Source organism: Bombyx mori, chromosome 15 (assembly GCF_030269925.1).
Source record: "Bombyx mori chromosome 15, ASM3026992v2".
Classification (NCBI taxonomy): Eukaryota; Metazoa; Arthropoda; class Insecta; order Lepidoptera; family Bombycidae; genus Bombyx; species Bombyx mori.
This window is the reverse complement of record NC_085121.1, coordinates 17,020,997-17,039,583: the sequence shown is the minus strand read 5'-3', so window position 1 is coordinate 17,039,583 and position 18,587 is coordinate 17,020,997. Positions and strand designations below refer to the sequence as shown.

General features: G+C 41.2%; 1 protein-coding gene across 2 annotated transcripts in view; it reads right to left on the bottom strand.

Annotated features, from left to right (window-relative positions):
• LOC101739014 (neuroligin-4, Y-linked) overlaps positions 1 to 18,587 on the bottom strand; it is a 74,385-nt gene that overhangs the window by 16,232 nt on the left and 39,566 nt on the right. For both annotated transcript variants that reach the window (XM_012688917.4, XM_012688918.4), the window contains exons 2-4: positions 3,280 to 3,957; positions 2,750 to 2,967; positions 1,069 to 1,218 (exon numbers count right to left, since the gene is read on the bottom strand). In XM_012688917.4, coding sequence (XP_012544371.1) covers positions 1,069 to 1,218; positions 2,750 to 2,967; positions 3,280 to 3,881 — 970 coding nt within the window. In that variant the 5' untranslated portion in view covers positions 3,882 to 3,957. The remainder of the gene's footprint in view (positions 1 to 1,068; positions 1,219 to 2,749; positions 2,968 to 3,279; positions 3,958 to 18,587) is intronic.

The window sequence follows — 18,587 nt, the reverse complement described above, 5'->3', positions numbered from 1 at the left end:
TATTATACTTTATGATATTATGCTTTATGATTTATTCATCATAATTTGTAATTAAAACTACTTTTAAAGTTCAATTGTACTATTTACTATTTTTTTACCATTGGTACTAATTTCATTTTGTGATTTCTGACTTTTTGGATATTTTACGTTTTTCATGGTTTTCTCGGTCACAGACGATTAGGTCGTTTTTTTTATAAACATTTGAATATTGCGCTAAAGACTATTTAATTTTCATTAAAAAAGTTTTTACTTTTACATTTCTTGAATTTTAAATTTCTCTCGGAGAAAGAACTAGTAGTTTTTTAAATTCTTGTTTGACTTGCGTTTTCATCTTTACGACACGAACTTCTCTATCGAACTTAGGGGGGCACGCTATTGGAATAAAAAAACATCTCCCAAATGGCTTCTGGCAGTAAGCACTGTTTGATTACCAGAGTCTAAAGACCCTATAAAATGAACGTCTTCATACTTATATTTCTGGATAATCCTTTTATTACTGGGGATCGTAAAAACTTTAAAAGGGTTAACTGACTCTCTCTTTCCATCGATTACCGCCACTTATTTTTTATTTATTGCTTAGATGGGTGCACGACCTCACGTCCCACCTGGTGTTGAGTCTACAACGTAAATGCCACCACCCACCTTGAGACATGAGCTCTAAGGTCTCACTTGTAACAGTACAACGGCTGTCCGCCCTCAAACCGAAACACATTACTGCTCCCCTGCCACTTTATAGAGAGCTGTCTGCCTAATAGTTACCATACTTAATCTAGCCATCTCTTGGGGATTCGTACCCTTGACCCTTTAACCTCAATGTGGCATTAACCCCGCTCAAAAGTAATCGGGGCTTCTATGTTCCATATGACAGAGCTTTAATACAAGTTGCAATTACTGTTTTACACTTTAAGTAGTAAAACATAATTATTTTGTTAACATACATATGGAGAATGGTGGAACATGTATCTGCAAGCTAATTAATGCCTTGCTACCAATGCAAACACTTTGATTAAATTTTACGATCACGTTTTGATGGGTTCGACAAAGTTATGTGCATGTAAAACTACTTACCTAAGACCCCTAATCGGAAATTAAGTGTCACCACGATGAGGTCAGTGTAGCTGGCCAGGACAGCTCCGTCGTAAGGATGACTCGAGCTCCAAGAATAACTTTCTCCGTGAATATACACTAGTACAGGCAATTCTAGTTTAGTTTCGTCCACTGCAAGAGAATTTGAACATCAGTATTGTGGATTCAATATATTCAATATTTACACTAAGAACTTCTAGTTTGGACTTCCAATGGTGTGCTCGTCTGCTTTTCATCAGCCACCTAATGGTGAAACTTTACCATTGTTTTTTAATTGCAAAGTAAATACGTAATTTACTAGTAAGGACTACCCTCCACTTTACTACTACCTTTTATTATGGTGCTGTTGAAGTAGCCAAGTGAACAGTTTGTCTTTTTTTTCATTGGCACATAATGCGATCCCCATTGTACAGCCTGGAGAAACTCATCATTCTCGGACAAATGGAGGGGAAGCGTTCTAGAGGAAGAGCGCCAGCTAGATGGGTGGACCAACCCAAGGATGTGACTGGAGGTCAGATACAGGGAGCGGTACATAAGGCGCAGAACCGGACCGAGTGGAGAAGATTGACATACAGTCACGATCCTCAGCATTGAGGGAAAAATCAGAAAGAAAGAACATGGCAAAATTTTTTTCGGCGAACCCACTCTGAACTTTGAATGAGCGAAGCGTACATAGTACGTGCGTGCTTTCTAGCGATATAGTCGATTTAGCTGAGTTGGACAAACACGCCCGTGTCCTAAGCAGTATTAAACAAATACTAGAGTCTATAAGCAACACAACGTTCACACACAATTGCAACGAAAAAAAATTAAATGAAGTTGATATTCACAGAGCATCGCGCCATCCTAAACTCAGCCTTCGAAAAAACATTTAAATAGATGGAACTTATAGAGAAATTCTACTGTTTCGGCAAGCCCGAAGAAAATTGATTTAAGTGTAAGACAAATTTCACAAAGAAATTTCACGTAGCTTTTCTTCTCGTCGAAATAAATTTTCCGTCTCCTCAAATAAAACGAGAAACACGAATTATTCGACGAACGAATGAAATTTGGTATTGCAAGAAACAGAACGTACAAATTTATTTTTAAATAAATGAATTTACTCATCCTGTAGATTTTTTTAGTATAGGAGAGTATTAAAATTAGAGTAGAACAATTTACCTTTATCTTAATAATTATTAACAAAATGTAAACGAAAAATTATTCGTGCAAGACATCGAATTGCTACAAGTCGTTAAAAAAGTCTACTTATGACAACCATGGTGTTTCCCGAGCGCTATGACTTGTCCTTCTTCAAACGAGGTTTGCGGAGAGTACTCAACGGTAGGTAGCGGCTTGGCTCTGCCCCTGGAATTGCTGAAGTCCATGAGCGACGGTGACCACTCACCATCAGGTGGGCCGGGCCGTATGCTCGTCTGCCTACAAGGGCAACAAAAAAAAAACCAAAATTGTCTATGACATACTCGTACTAGCGTTAATTCATAATTTTTGTGTGAATTGAATATTTTGTTCTGCGTCGTTTTTAGCGGTACTATTGAAGGCTACTTATTTATTTTCATCACCAAAGGACATTCCTAAGAGCTTTGCTGCCGAATGCCTATTTGATTGAAGATCTTGAACAAAATTAAAATCACTTTCAATTTTTTCCCATAAAAAAACTTACTTTGTAGAGGAGCAAAAATGTTTAAATATAAGCAATCCTCGCTTTGATTCTTAAGATAAGGCATCAGTCTTTTCAAATATTCTAATCTGCCTTTAGGCATCTTCTCTAAAATCGTCCTTTCATCTTCAATATCTGGTAGCGTCTGGGGACAGGCTGGACCTGGCCTATCTGATACCCTGACGCCGTCCCAAGGTGATGGAGTTCTTGTTGGACTGAATCTAAATCAATAACATACAGAGATTAAGTAAAAATTAATAGAAGATTAAGTAAAGTACTGATTTGATAGTTAATTCTTAAGTTGGAGCTCTAAAACAGTAAATTTCCACGTTTTATGGTAGAATAATATGAATTTTTATTCATGTTTATTCATAAATATTAGATTTGTTTCACAGATTCATGAACAAGGGAATGAAATTTTTGAGAGGCACGTGAATAACTTAAAATAAAAAATATTATAACTTAAAAAAAATTAAATGAATCGATACAGTTACTTGTTAAATTTTAGCTTAATTCTTATTATAATATCTCACCTGTTAGATCCAACGGGTGGAGTAGCGTACGGTACACCTAAGAACACTTCAAGAGGACTCAAATATCTATGTTCGTCCATAGCCAATACTATGCCCTGTAATTTCCCATATTTAGTTTGTACTATCCTACTGCTTATTTTAAATTTCACTTTAGATTTAGGAATAGGATTCGACGGGTTTAAGTAGTACTTTTTATAGTCATCGTAATTACTATATGCACTGTTATCGCTATTGTAGAATTTTTGTAGGAAATCTTCACTATTGAAAAATGGATTGTGATCGAAATTGACTTTGGCATAATCTACGGGGTCGTGTTCTCGATCATGATCGTCATAGTTTTCATCGCTTGGTTGATCGTTTTGCATTTTCGTTATAATGTTTTTGATAACATTCGTATGATGTCGGTTCATATTTGTTGTGTTAGAATTAACTGTTTTTAGGGATAAAAAAGTTATGACTATTATACAATACAAATTTATATGTATTATTTTCTGTGAAGGATTTTTTGTTTTGTATCCATTTAGAATTATTTGTCGTTCATGACAGTTCATACTAGTGCTATGATCTTCGATTTTGTTCTCATCGAATATTTTTTGGAACATATTTCATCATGTTATCATTTTTGTTTTGCAGTTAGTTTTTAGGTGATACTCCTTATTCGCATTCGATGAATTGAACCTGTAACAAACGAAGCAACACTTTAATGGTTATTATTGCAAAGATAACAATATTTTTAATAATCATGCAGCTAGTTCTGGTTCAGACATAAATTGAAGTTTATATCAAATTTACCGATAAACCACTTACTTAGTATTTTTATTATAAACTAATATAATATATGTTATATTTAAATTAATTATAATCTTATATTTTAATAATATATGAATCTGGTATATAAAGAGGGGTTTCTTCCTCCTCCTCATAATACCTGCAGACATTATCAGCTGCAAAATCTAGCTTGCAAATGTAATGTCACAACTTATTATGTCCAATGAGAACTCTCATAAGAACTCTTTGGTGGGAACTTTGGATCGCTCGTTATGTATTCCAGCTCCTGTTTGAGCCTATTTCATTATCATCCCATTTGGTTGGTTACTTCATTTCAACATTCTAAAACTTCTTCTAGTTATATCTGTGTTGATCCAGTCTGAAGGCATGTTCAACTCATAAGATATTTATGGAACACGTTAAAGTCTATTCATACTTCTGACCTGATGCAATATTTCCACTTTAGCGTCCTTTGGCACATAAATGAGAAGGAGTTCTGGATTAAGGAGGGCTTCGATGGTAAAGGTGTAGTGGGCATATTGTCTGCCGCAACCATACGACCAAATCTTTGAGGGCTGTTAAATAGCTAGTATTGATAGTACAGTAAAAGTATTATACCAAAATCTATCTCTTGAAAACAGTATCTTTTCTGGATAAAAGAAACCTTCTATCTTTTTCTCTATCTGTGTTGATGTCTATGCAAAAAATTCTAGATTATATGTTGATTAGTTGAGACGCAGAAACGACAAAAAAATTTCGCATTCATGATGTTAACAAGTATGGATTACGTCTAATAACTTTAAATCTGAATGTCAAATTTCTTGCTAAAGTAATTCATAAAGCGATTACAATTAATTAATCGTGATAAATGATCTCATTATTTGATAAGAGCTTTTATACAAAAGCTCCGAAATATAATAATTCGTACAGTTAATAAATTACGTTTAATGCATTTTAATTAGTATTAATCTGTTACGTAACAATAAATATGGTTTGCTTACTATCACCTACTGCTACCAGTCCTCAAATAGAGTGGAAGGGGAAAGCGAGGTCTACGGCGAAGTAATTATGCATTTCGGTTCGATGGAAGGGACAGCAATTATGCAATACAATTAAGACTTGGCCTTCAAGGGGATAGAGCGGAATGAGCTTCGATAACCACTGCAGCTTAATTTTTTTTTATTGCTAAGATGCGTAAACGAGCTCACAGCCCACCTGGTGTTAAGTGGTCACTGAAGCCCATAGACATCAACAACGTAAATGCGCAACCTACCTTGAGATATTATAAGTTCTAAGGTCTCAGTATAGTTACTACGGCTACCCCACCTTTCAATCGGAAACGCATTACTGCTTCATGGCAGAAATAGGCGGGGTAGTGGTACCTACCCTTGGGGACTCCCAAGACGTCCTACCACCAGTACAAATGATACTATCTTCATACTGTTACGCCGGTAAGAGCAATGCCATCTAACGTTGAATAGCAGAAATGAATTTCAAAAGAACTAGTAATATCGAGAACGCTCGAGAAGTGTAACGCCATCTGTTATCGAAAAGCGAAAGCACATCGAAACGACTCTTCCTATCGGGATTATATTCTCGATAATTGTAGTTTTGTAGTAGCGTTGCGGAGGTGACACGAAGGCAGTTAGTAATCGGTTCTACTCGAAGCAAAACACGAACGGATCACCTGAAGCGAAGCGGAAGAAGTAAATTGAGAATTTTAAAGTGTTCCTTAAGCATTCTAAGTATTTAATAGAGTTTTAACTTGTACTTTGGTACAATTTTCATTTATCCCGAACCCCAGCGCGTAACAACATTAAGAATGTAAACTTTGGCATTCTATTATTTTCCTCAAGATTCAAACTATGACATAGCTTTAAGTGAATACTCAAATGACAAAGGTACGATAGTAGTTATTATTAGATCACATGGCTTCTTCCACATGGCTTGAAACTGATTCGAAGGGTGTGACAATTGTTATTCAATATCATTGATAATAATACAAAAATAATACATCATGTCCCTTAACGGAAAATCGGATTGACGTTCTGATGAATTAAAGTCTGATTGAATTTAAAACAATCCATTTATTTCAAGGCTGTCAGCTCTAGCTCTATGACATTATATAGGCTATAGAATCAACCGTCTGTTGATAAAAAAATCAAAAGTAATTACGATTTTAGCGTACGAAGTAATCGACACATCAACAATCACAAGCATCCCCTTTTTTTTTCTTTTTTACTACCTATAATATATTTTATAACCTCGAAGGGTTATACTAGATTCACCGAAGTGGAGCTTACAGGGCTCAGCCTGGCCAACCAGCACTTGTCTTGCCTTGGGCTTCTTCTATATTATCTCCTTTTTATCTTAAACCGAAATTTTGATTCCTTTGATATTTTCTCTTACTTTCCAACTGCTACAAGTGACGTTTCTTCGAAGAAATATAACGAAGCTGTAAGAGCTCTTCTACCACCTAGTCCAATACTTGAAGCTTTCCCATAACATCCAAACAAAATAGCAACGATAGCCCGAAATAATATAACATTAATTTAAACGCAAATTGTGGCTCAGTGAAAATAATTATATAATCCGGATTATTTCGTCGAATGGAGTAGGCGTTGTTGCCACAAGTCAGCGGATTACGTGAAATTAGAAATTTAGATACTGTTTGATTAATTGGCGGTAATAAAATATGTTAAAATTACAATCCGTAACAAAAACTTACAAATCATTTCAGAGGATGCGTGTGGCATTTTCTCTATGATTAACTAAGAATTAATTCTTAGGATTTACGTTGAGCTTGATCACCTTTCAATCAACAAAAAAATATACGACCTATTTCAACATGTACATCACATTGTATGATTTCATTATTTATTTTTTTGCTTAAACGAGCTCACGGTCCATCTGATATTAAATGGTTGCAGAGCCCTTTGACATCTACACCGTAAATGCCGCCACCAACCTTAAGACAAGAGTTATAAGGTCTCAGTTTTAATAGTACAACGACTGCGTCATCCTTCAAACCGAAACGCATTACTGCTTCACGGCAGAAATAAGCAGGGCGGTGGTACCTACCCGCGCGGACTCACAAGAGGTCCTACCATCACTAAAAAGCTGTGTTTGGTTAACATAAAAATACCAAATTTGTAACATATACAATTTAACTTAGATATAATCATAGCCAGCTTAAGGTTATATCTAAGTTAAATTTTATATTAAATTATATAATAATTATGTATGTTAAATTGTATATTATATCTAAGTTAAATGGTTATTTACATGAGTGTTCCGGACTCACCACAAACTGGGAGAAGTGTCGATTGCTCGTTAGGTCTATAACATCTGACCACAGTAATGATACTGACTGGACGACCACGACCGCTCTGACAAGAGTGAAATGACAAATATAAAAATAATACTCGTAGTCATAATATTCTGTTTGTATTTCAAAAGATCCTAACGACTATCACCGACTGTATAGATATAAAAAGACTATAATAATATTATGAAATACGATGACTGTGTGGCAATGATAGACAAGAATTTTGAATAAAAAAAATGTCAGTGATTTATACCTTAATGGGAGTTTCACACGAGTAAGTGGTCTAAACTTAAAGTGCAAATCTTGAACAAAACATAAGAGGAAGAGAAGGGTGCGTCTACTTAGTGTACATCCATGTAAATACATATCTTGAGGGAACTGTATTCTTCCATTTGTTACCTAATTAAGCTTCATTACATATGTATGACATTTAAAGTTAAATCAAATTTTAATGTCGGGCCGAATGTAGAACATATACGAATTATGAACGTTTCTTTGATGTGAAAAATGTTAGGTATTAGGTTATATTTATTAATACAATTATTTTTCACGTGACAACGTCTTATAATTCGATGGAGCCAGCTGCACGCGCAAAAAAACATGACTCATGCGGCGTTACCTCGCTCTGAGGCGTTCCATTTAAGGCTTGAAGTGCAAGCGAGAGCGCGCAACGAGCGACAAAGAGGCACAATCGGCCTCCGCGTTCGGCGGCGTTCGACATCTGTCTCTCTCCTACTTGAGTCAGCGATGCATCCGCGTGGACAGCTGCTATACAATAATACATTTACATGTTTTCGTCAAGTATGAAGTTCAGTGAAAAGTGAATGTGGTGTCAATTGTCCATACAAAATATTTATCAAACAAATAAAATTTAAAATTTCTTTTGAAAAATGAAACCATTCCATCAGTATTTTCTTATGATGTTGTCACGTTCAACTATCGTCAGTAAACCGACTTTACAGACAACCGATTATTATTTTTTTCTGCACATTCTGCGTCATAATTATATAATGTGTAGCACAGGGAATTCTAAATTGAGGCCTGATGACCGTGCGTGATTTGTTCCCAGTTATTATTATTGTTAAATAAGATGTTATAAGGTTGCGGTTTTAAAACAAAATTTTATATTTCCAAACTTATCAACTATTTCAAATGTCTCATAAAAATCATCTCAGACCGACGTGGTCAGCACGAAAGCAGAGTTTATAAAGCGAATTCCCCCACGAGCATTTACCAGAAATTTCCCTAAAACTTTCCGTGTTCCCATATTACCTCGTGTAACATTACATTCAAGGGAATTCGTATAAATCAAATAGTTTCTGAGTTACGTATTACGAAGCACTTTTGTGGTTTGTTTAACGTAAATCAAGGAATTTAAGGTTATGTTTTCTTTTTAAATCACTATTTCATTGGTGTTTAATTGCGTGCTCGAAATTTTCAGTGATCTAATAAATGTCTCAATTTATTTACCTGTAGTTTTGCAAATATGTTTAGGTTAAGTAAGTTAAGTTAAGTTATGCTTAAGTTCTGAAGTCGTCGTGGCCTAAAGGATATGACGTCCCGTGCATTCGTGTTGAGCGATACAACGGTGTTCGAATCCCGCAGGCGGGTACCAATTTTTCTAATGAAATACGTACTTGACAAATGTCCACGATTGACTTCCACGGTGTAATTTGCGTAATTACTGATGGTAGGACCTCTTGTGAGTCCGCGCGGGTAGTTACCACCACCCTACCTACTTCTGCCGTGAAGCAGTAATGCGTTTCGGTTTGAAGGGCGGGGCAGCCGTTGTAACTATACTGAGACCTTAGAACTTATATCTCAAGGTGGGTGTCGCATTTACGTCGTAAATGTCTATGGGCTCCAGTAACCAGTTAACCCCAGGTGGGTGGTGAGCTCGTCCACCCATTTAACCAATAAAAAAAAAAAAACAAGATTGTGCGGAAAAAAGCTACGATTTACAAAGCTAGTTTCGTATTTATCGCGACAAGAAAGCCAAACTATGAACTGTAGTCTTGGATGATGCTCTATTTATCTAAGAGTTGACCAAACAAAAACCTCAATGTAGATTCGTTTAAAACAACCACGACCGGGACACGACCCACAATAGATTTTCAGGATATATTTTTTTCAGGAGTCAGCTTTGGTGTACGTTACATTTGGATTCCGTTTTCGAGGGTGCAAAAGGGAAATGAAGCATTTTTCGTTTGCAAACAAACGCGCCGTTGTTGTTCGGGTGAAAACGCGGGAAACGTGGCCTAAATGCAAATAAAGGCTACTTGCTTCCGTTGTAACGTTATAAAAAAAAGCACTTTAATCTTTTATATCATTATCGGTTTGTACACGTACGAATTTTACTTGTAATACTTTGTAAATTAATCGAAAAGTATATTTACTTATTTCTAAAAAAGTAACTTAATTTGTTTCTTGGCGTTAGAAGGGGATATGGGGTAAAAGAGATTACAATGTAGTAACTAAAAACATGAGTATTACGGCACAGGTATTCATTAATGGGGATTCATCCACGAGATCTCTAAAAAAAATATTTTAGAATTCGTTTGTGAACACAAAAGTTATTTGTGTTCACAAACGAATTCTAAAATATTTTTTTTCCTGACATCATGAGATAAAATCAAATAACATCTTCTGAGTTCTGAGATCTCGTTTCCAATAGCCGCCAGGCGTTATTACCTGCGGTCTCTCAGCTTTTTTTTTTTTTTTTTTTTTTTATGATTGATACTTTACTGGTGGCCCGAAGGCCTTTCCAGTTTCACCAGGACAGGTGGGCGAGCAGAGGCTCAGCCAAGAGGGGCGGGATTAGCTAACAACTGCCCGAGCGCCTCCGAAGGAGACCTAACAACTCAAGAGCAATTGCTTCGCGAATGAATCTACTACCGGATCGGAATCGCGACCCGCTGAGAAGATCCGGCGAGAAACTCAGCGAGCTGATTCATGGGTTAGGTTGCACGGCGAACTCTTTGTCGAGTTCGACGAGTACGGTTACCGAGGTCCCTAAGCCTGCTCCTAGTGTTAGAGCTGAAGGCGTCTAATGCAAAGGTTATTGGATCTGATGGATCCGTAAGAACGTGTCTAGGGCGTCGACGGTGACTGGCTCCTGCGTGATCAGGATTCGGGGAGTAGTCAGCGGCGGCTACGATAAGGCGATTATCATGACGCATAGCCTTATCGAAGTACCGTTCCGACGCTGACTTCATGTATTTCTGAATAGATTCGAGGCCCAGGTCATCGTGTAGGTCAACGTTCCTCACGAACCACGGAGCTCCGACGGCTAACCTGCAAAAGCGGGATTGTAGAGATTGGAGGGTGTCTATGTGTGTGCGGGCCGCGTGAGCGAACACCACACTCGCGTAGGTCATGACGGGCCTTATGCAAGTTTTGTAAAGTGTCACCTTGTTCCGAAGGGACATTTTACTCCGCTTACAGATCATGGGGTAGAGTCTACCGAGAATAAACGCGGCACGGTCACGGACTGATTTTATATGCGGGCGGAATGTCATCGATGCATCCAGGGTAACGCCCAGGTACTTGACCTTCCTGGCCCAGGGTATGGATTGACTAAAGAGAGTAATCGGGGGTGTGAGATTCCTCCTCCTAATACGGGAGGAAATCCATGTGGAGCTTCCCCTCTGAAATAGCACCGCAGTACTTTTCGCTGGGTTGATGTCTATGCGCCATTTTCGGAACCACTGTCCTAGGGCTAGGGCTGCGCTCTGAAGCTTCTTCGCGATTAGGGACTTGTTTCTACTGGAATAGTAAACAGTCGTGTCGTCGGCGAATAAAGCTAAATGGGTCGGCGGCGACCGGGGAATATCGTTAACGAATAAGCTAAATAGGAGGGGTGAGAGGACAGAGCCTTGCGGGACTCCTGCTGTGAGAGGTCGTGGGGAGGAGCGGGTTCCCTCGACTCGATATCGAAAAGAGCGGTTCGACAAGAAGTCCCGTAAGATGAGCACGAGACTATCCGGCACGCCCATGTTGAATAGTTTGAAAATCAAACCGTTGTGCCAGACTTTGTCGAACGCTTTTGCGACGTCGAAGAAGAGAGCTCCCGTGTATAACGGTTTTGGTCGATTAAGCCCCACAAGAATGTGCTCCGTGAGGCGGTGCACCTGTTGAACGCATGAGTGATTTGTACGGAATCCGAATTGTTCATCGATGAGAATGCCCTTGGATGAGACGAAGTCTCTGAGGCGTTTGTAGAGCAGACGCTCATACAGTTTGCCTAGAGACATGAGGAGGCTAATCGGGCGGTAGCTCGTCGGATGATTTTTTGGTTTACCGGGTTTATGTATGCCGATAACGTCTGCTTCTTTCCACACCGCGGGAAAGATACAGTTCGCCATAGCGGCATTGAAAATAGATGCCAACATCACGATGAGTTGGACGGGTAGAAGTTTAATAACGCGGTTGGATATACCGTCGGAACCGGGAGCCTTGCGAGGACGTAGGTCTTTGATCAAGTCTTTAACTTCCATCGGGGTGACGGGTGGTAACGCATCCGAGGGTGGCAAGGAGACTCTGCGTCCTACCTCACTGTCTACTAATTCTACATGAACAGGGTCCACGGATTGGGTGCTGGGCGTGCACTGGGTTTGCAATGTATCGGCCAGCAGCTCTACTTTTTCGTCATCATCGAACGCCGCGAGTCGGCCTGAGGGGCCTACGAGGGGGGGCATAGTTACTACCGTATCCGATTTGAGAGTACGAGCTAAGCGGTAGTAAGACCTTTGGGAGGGCGCGAGTCCTTCTAAGAAATCAGACCATCTGGCATCTCGGACTTCGGCGATGCGAGACTTTACGTCGCGTTGTAAGGCACGCATTCGAATACGATTTTCCGCGGTAGGATACCTGTCGTAGGCGCGTATCGAGGCGTTCTTAGCTCTAAGGAGCTCCCTAATATCGTCGGGCAACCCGAAGCGGTAAAGGAAGTCCTCCGCTACAACTTGTTTCGATGACCTATCTAATGTCGAGGTGATGTGTGACGTTAAGATGTCTATGGCTTCAGCGGTATCCTGAGGAGACGGGGTAGAGTCCGAGCTAAACGGGAGCGATGGTGGATCAGATTCAGCCAGGCTGATGCCCAGCGTGTGCCAATCCACCACAGTCCTCGTGACGGGAACGGAATCGGGAGCGCGACCGAGCTTCATAACGACGGGACGGTGGTCTGAATCTAACTCTGAAACTACTTCGATCGAGTGTAAGCTCAGAGTTACGTTTTTTAATAACGCTATATCGAGTATATCCGGGCGATGTGCGATATTTAGCGGGTAGTGAGTCGGGGTTAGCGGAGCGACGATATCGAAGGCGAGATCATCGACTAACGCGTCAAGCCGCCTGCCATTCGGAGTTGTGGTGTGTGAGTTCCACCTGATGTGTTTACAATTTAGGTCGCCCGCCAGAATGACAGAGCTCCCCATGCCGAGCAGCGCCTCGATATCACTGCTTAGAACGATCTTATCCGGTGGAAGATAAACGGACGCGATAACGATCGGCGCGTGTCCCGTCAGTGAGATTCGGCACACTGATGCTTCGATATTAGCGAGCGCGGGAGGATCGAGCGGGACGCAATGCAGGGCTCTTCTATAGTAAATGACGGTACCACCACCACGAGCAGAGAGCCTGTCGTTCCTGACCATGTTATAGTTCGCGATTTTAGGGTCACGGCGCGCGGGCTTAAGTAGGGTCTCCTGCACTAAAAATATATCAATTTGATGGTCACGCAAAAAGTCAGAAACCTGATCACGTTGATTTGCGAGACCGTAAGCATTAAAAAATCCTATCGTTACGGATAGGGGCTTTACTCTACTTATATACGCCATTGATTACCGGCGGAGTGAGGGGAGGACGTACGTATTTAATGACGCGTATACGTCGGCGTATTCTTGCACAACGGCGATAAAGTGTTGTGCAGTGGAGGCAGCGCGAATGGCGTCGCCCAAAGCGTTAACGCGCTCAAAGTTGATCGACTGAAAAAAGTCGATCGCTAAAGCGAGATTGTCGGACGCGGTCGGAGGGCAAGTCGCGGGAGAGGGACGAGTCGCGGGGGCGGGACGAGTCGCGGGGGCGGGACGAATCGCGGAGGAGGGAATTGTAGCCGTGTTCATATACGGCAGCGGTTTCGCCCAGGCCGAGACACTGGGCACCGGCGCCGGAACGAACGCTGGCTTAGCCTGCGACACAGAGGGTGCCGAGGCTTTGATGTCTGGGCCGGAAGCTCGGAGGCGGTTTTGGCGGGCGACGCGGCGATTTATTTTCGGGGCTCGGGGGCATCCGCGGTAATTTGCGGGGTGACCCTGTGTTTGACACAGGACGCAGCTAGGCGGTTCCGTCGCGGTTTTTTGGTCGCGAGCGCAGAGGGCCGTGGCGTGATCGCCCAAACACTTAACACATCGGGGGCGCGCGTGACAGTTACGGGAAGAGTGCCCGTACAGTTGGCAGTTATGGCACTGGCTAGGAGTGCCTTTTTTATGGGGGGCTTCGACGGCGATACCGGAGAGCCTACAGACGGCCTGTGTGTTGAAGATTTTCTTACCCTCGGGGGTAGGCTGGAGGGTGACTAGAACCATATTATATGGCTCCCTACCGCGACCGGTGTGCATACGGTGCACAGAATTCACTGGAAAGCCCTGTTCTAACAGATCGGCCTTGACGAGCTCTACATCTAACTCTTTAGGGATTCCGCGTATTACAACGCGGAGTTCGCGCTCCTCCTGGAGCGTATAAGTATGGAAACTTATACGTTCCTTGCGGAGGTAAGAAGAGAGGGCCCTATGGTCGTCGGGTGTTTGAACCTTAATTTGAATGCCGTTCGCGAGGTTACGGGCATTCGTGAAATTTATATTTTTGGCCTTAAGGGCCAGGCAAACTCGATCCCAAGCTGCCTTCTCCTGAAGGATAACCGGGGGAGGGGTCTGGGTTTTATTTTGTGCCATCGGACGCGGCGACGGAGTGGCACGGACTGGGGGCGCAACGGGAGTCTGAGGGCGGGGGCGCGACGCGTTCGCGGCTTTGCTAATTTTAGCGGCCGCGGGAGCTCGGGACTCCGCGGCACGCTTCTTACCCTTCTGTACCAGGGTGAATCCATCCGTCGATGAGGCGGGGGCGAGGTCAACCTCCATGTCCGAGTCAGAGTCGGAGGACGAGAAGGCGGGCGCAGGTGACCTACGAGTAGGTGTTTTGGAAGGCGCGACGGAGGCCGCGGATGATCGCGCTGCTGGAACGGTGACCACGGCGGACGACGCAGCAGTTTTACTCGCCAGTATAGGCGACGCGGGAACGGCAGGCACGACGGAGGCTGCGGTGCTCGATGCAGAAGCTTTGCACGCAGGTACAGGCGACGCAGGAGCACCGAGCTCGGCGGAGTCTACGAGAGGGCTCGCGGTGTGATCGGCCTTGAAGGCCTGAAACTCGGAAGTGAGCTTTGGGTAGCGAAGCCGGAGAAATTCCGCAAATACAGCGTCCATGATGTCTACGTGCCCAGGTGGGGCTACCCTGGGTCTTAGAAAACACTCGCCTTGCGGCGAGGCCCCAACTTCTCGGACCTGAGCGGTTCTATTGAACACAAACGGCTAACAAAAGCCGGGCGAACAAAGACCGGGCGAACGAGTGGTCGATGAGCACGTCCGCACGTGACGGGTGCCTCTATCGGAATGCGGTCTCTCAGCTAAGCCAGTAGGAAGACTTTAATTTGAATTCTTCAACAACAATAATAATATATACAATATGATCTCCACATGAGCAAACTCAATATAGAAGGTAAGACAAGCAATCAATTTGATGACTTAACTCAATTCGGCCGGTTTCCTAGTTAGGTACTCAATCATGGGAAACGGGTTCCGCAAGTTCGGGTAAGCTGTACAGAGTTGGGAATTAATTCGCGGTTTAATATATGCAGGTGACATCGTATATTGGTTGATAGACATAGTCCATTGATCCTCAAGGCTTCGATACTATATCATACAGAATATAAACTATTTCAACTCGACTTAGCGTTCATCTTAAGCATTTGCTATTTATTAAGAGGGTGTTAGAAAAGCTTACCTACTTAATAAGTGGCAACATTATTTAAAGATATAATACTTAATCTTAAGAGAAAAGTTTCTCAGTTTAATTTTAATAACATACAAGTGCAAATAAAGTGTTTAAGTGATGGACTCTTTTTCCGAGTCGATATTTTTAGTTCTGAACGCTGTGTCTAGCTTGAAGACTGTTCTCTGATTAACTGACATTTTCTTCGTCAGACGAGGCTTGCGGAGATTACTCGGCGGTAAGCAGCGACTTGGCTGTGATCCTGGGCTTGCTGTTTTTTATTTGCGACGGTAACCACTCACCGTCACATGCTTGCCTTCCCTACAAAGGTAATTAAAGAAAATACTCGTTGCACAATTATTCTCCACGTGTACCTTTGGCAGTCTTGTGTTTCAGAGATAGGTAACTCTATATAATATAAATATATAAATGAACTGCTAAAAATATAGGCAGGTGGATTAGATGCGATTATAAAGATTTGGTTTTATGCCATATCATTTCTGCTACAGAATCATAAAAAGCGAACTTCTTTCAATTTAGTTCGAAAAAGTTCGGTTTAAAATGTTAGTTTCACAGCATAACTTTCTGAAAATCGTTATCCACAAACGACGTACCGTATCAAGCTAAGCTCGTCTTCATTGCACAGAAAATACAGATTGTTTTTCATAACAGCTAGCAGAAAATACCTGATCTGGTTGATTAAAATTTGCGTGAGTGTCAGCGTGGTTCATCCATTTGAATATTCCTTGGGGATTATATTCACAATCGTAACAGTTTTGCTTGTGTGTTGTATTCGCACCTGTTATGAGTGTCGGTTTCTGGTACTACAAAAATAAATGTTTGTTATTAACAATATTGGTGTGCTATTTTAGAATTTGAAAAATTATGGAAATCTACTCTTGCATTAACTTGCTAATTTCTTCTTAATTTAGATTTCAAGCCTTGTCTCTTCTTCTTCTCTCTTTCTTGTTAGCCTCGTCTGGGGTGAGGGGTTGGAATCAAATTCTTCCATTTGCATCGGTCTTGGGTAGTCTGTTCTAGCTCCTGCCACGTCATGCCCAAGACGCCCAGTTCCTGCTCTACTGAGCGACGCTAGGTTGTTCTGGGGCGGCCTCTCTTCCTTTTACCAGACACTTTCCAGGTCAGTGCTCTCTTGGATAGGTGCGTATCGGACTTTCTTAATGTGTGACTAATCCAATGCTACTTCCGCGTAAGGATCCCTCTCTCCATTGATGCTTACATACGACCGACCTGATGGTAAGTGGTTACCGTCGCCCATAGACTTCAGCAATGCCAGGGGGAGAGTCAAGCCGCTGTCTACCGTTAATTAGCCTCCACAACCCTCGTTTGAAGAAGGATATGTCATAGCGCCTGGGAGACACCCTGGAGAGGAGCTCATTCCAAAGCCAGATGGTACGTGGCAAAAAGATATGTGGAAAGGCACTGTGGATGAACACAGTCCAAGTAGTATGGATCTACTCCGGTGGCGGGCGGTGCGATCGTAAAAACGAGATGATGATCATCAGATAATTTCTCAGAGCACTCCCAATGGAACATACGGTGCAAAATACAGAGGGAACTGAAGTCCCTCCGTAGACCCAGAGGCTCCAAACGATCCGTGAGAATGGAAATGAGAACGTCGCCCTAGGTCTCCCTTGTCATCCACAATGCTACCCAGGTAACAGAAACTTCCCACCTGTTCGATGTGCCTCCCTTTGATAGAAGTAGGAGCCGAATCGGTGGTGTTTAAATATCTAAGCATTTTTTTCTGTGGCTATTCTAATTTTTTGACGTGACAACGTCTTAAAATCCGATGGAGCCTGCTGCACGCACGAAAAAACATAACTCATGCGGCGTTACCTCGCTCTGAGGCGTACATGTTTTCGTCAAGTATGAAGTTTAATGAAAAGTGAATGTGGTGTCAATTGTTTATAGCAACGATAATTGCGATAATTGAAAAATGAAACCATTCCATCAGTATTTTCTTATGACGTTGTCACGTTCAACTATCGTCAGTAAACCGACTTTACAGACAACCGTTTTTTTTGGCTTATTAACTCTGTTATATCTGAATAGCATAAAACATTATTTGCGTCAGCTCTGTATTTGTTAAAGCATAAGCTTAAAAAAAATGTTTCATGACTTCATTTCTTGTATCAAAAATTTCATAATCAAAGTTTATACCGTCAGAGATAGCGAAGTTATGCTTCTATCAACTCGAAACTAACTGTAGCAGGGCTGTCAGTGAATGAAATTAAAGATAAGGCTGCTTCGACAAGTTTGTAAATGGTTTTTTTTTTTTTGTCTTTATGTGGAATATGGTGAAATGCCAACGTTTATCGCATTTACTTCTAATTTATTTAAAAACATAAACACACACATGACATCATAACCAATCTTTATTCTTGACTACCTCCACTTTTATATACATCGACAACTTTAATCACTGACATAAAGTGACAAGCAAAATGTTGCCACTTTTAAAACAACAACAAAAATAATAGTTTTTTACTATCGTTCCACATATATGATTGGGTGTGACTTATCCGAATAAGTGGTTATTGAAGTCCATAGACATCTAACTACATCTACAACTAGGTACATCCATCTCAAGACGTAAAGACGAAGTCTCAATCGGATTGTACAACGGCTGCTTTACTCTTTAACTTAAAGCTCTAACTTTTGAACTAACGAATGCTTTTTAAATGTAATGCATGAAGGAAACGGAGCGCTTAGAGTGAAAGAGATGAATGTATGGGTAAAAAAGGGACAGAAGAGAGAAGGAAAGATGGAGATCGGCCATCATTATAAAGTGAACTACGAAAACGCGTGGTAAAAATATAAATTTTCCGTGTGTTATTTTACTTTGAGCTACTCCCATATACATATTACATTTTTAATTTTTTTATATACTGTTAGTATATACATATTAGGCAACCCTAAAATTCTGAGGAACTTATTTATTCCGACAACAGTATTTGCTGTACAATATTGATTCAGTTCCCTGGAGCGTACAGTCCGTGTAAATTGTCTTCGTGAAGCTTTTCATTTTCATATACGCTCTCATTTTAAGATGTGGCTTCACTGGATCTCATTTAAGATTCTATATGATAACACACTCATTGCCCACAGGGATTGTGCATGTTTTTTGTGGGTGAAATCT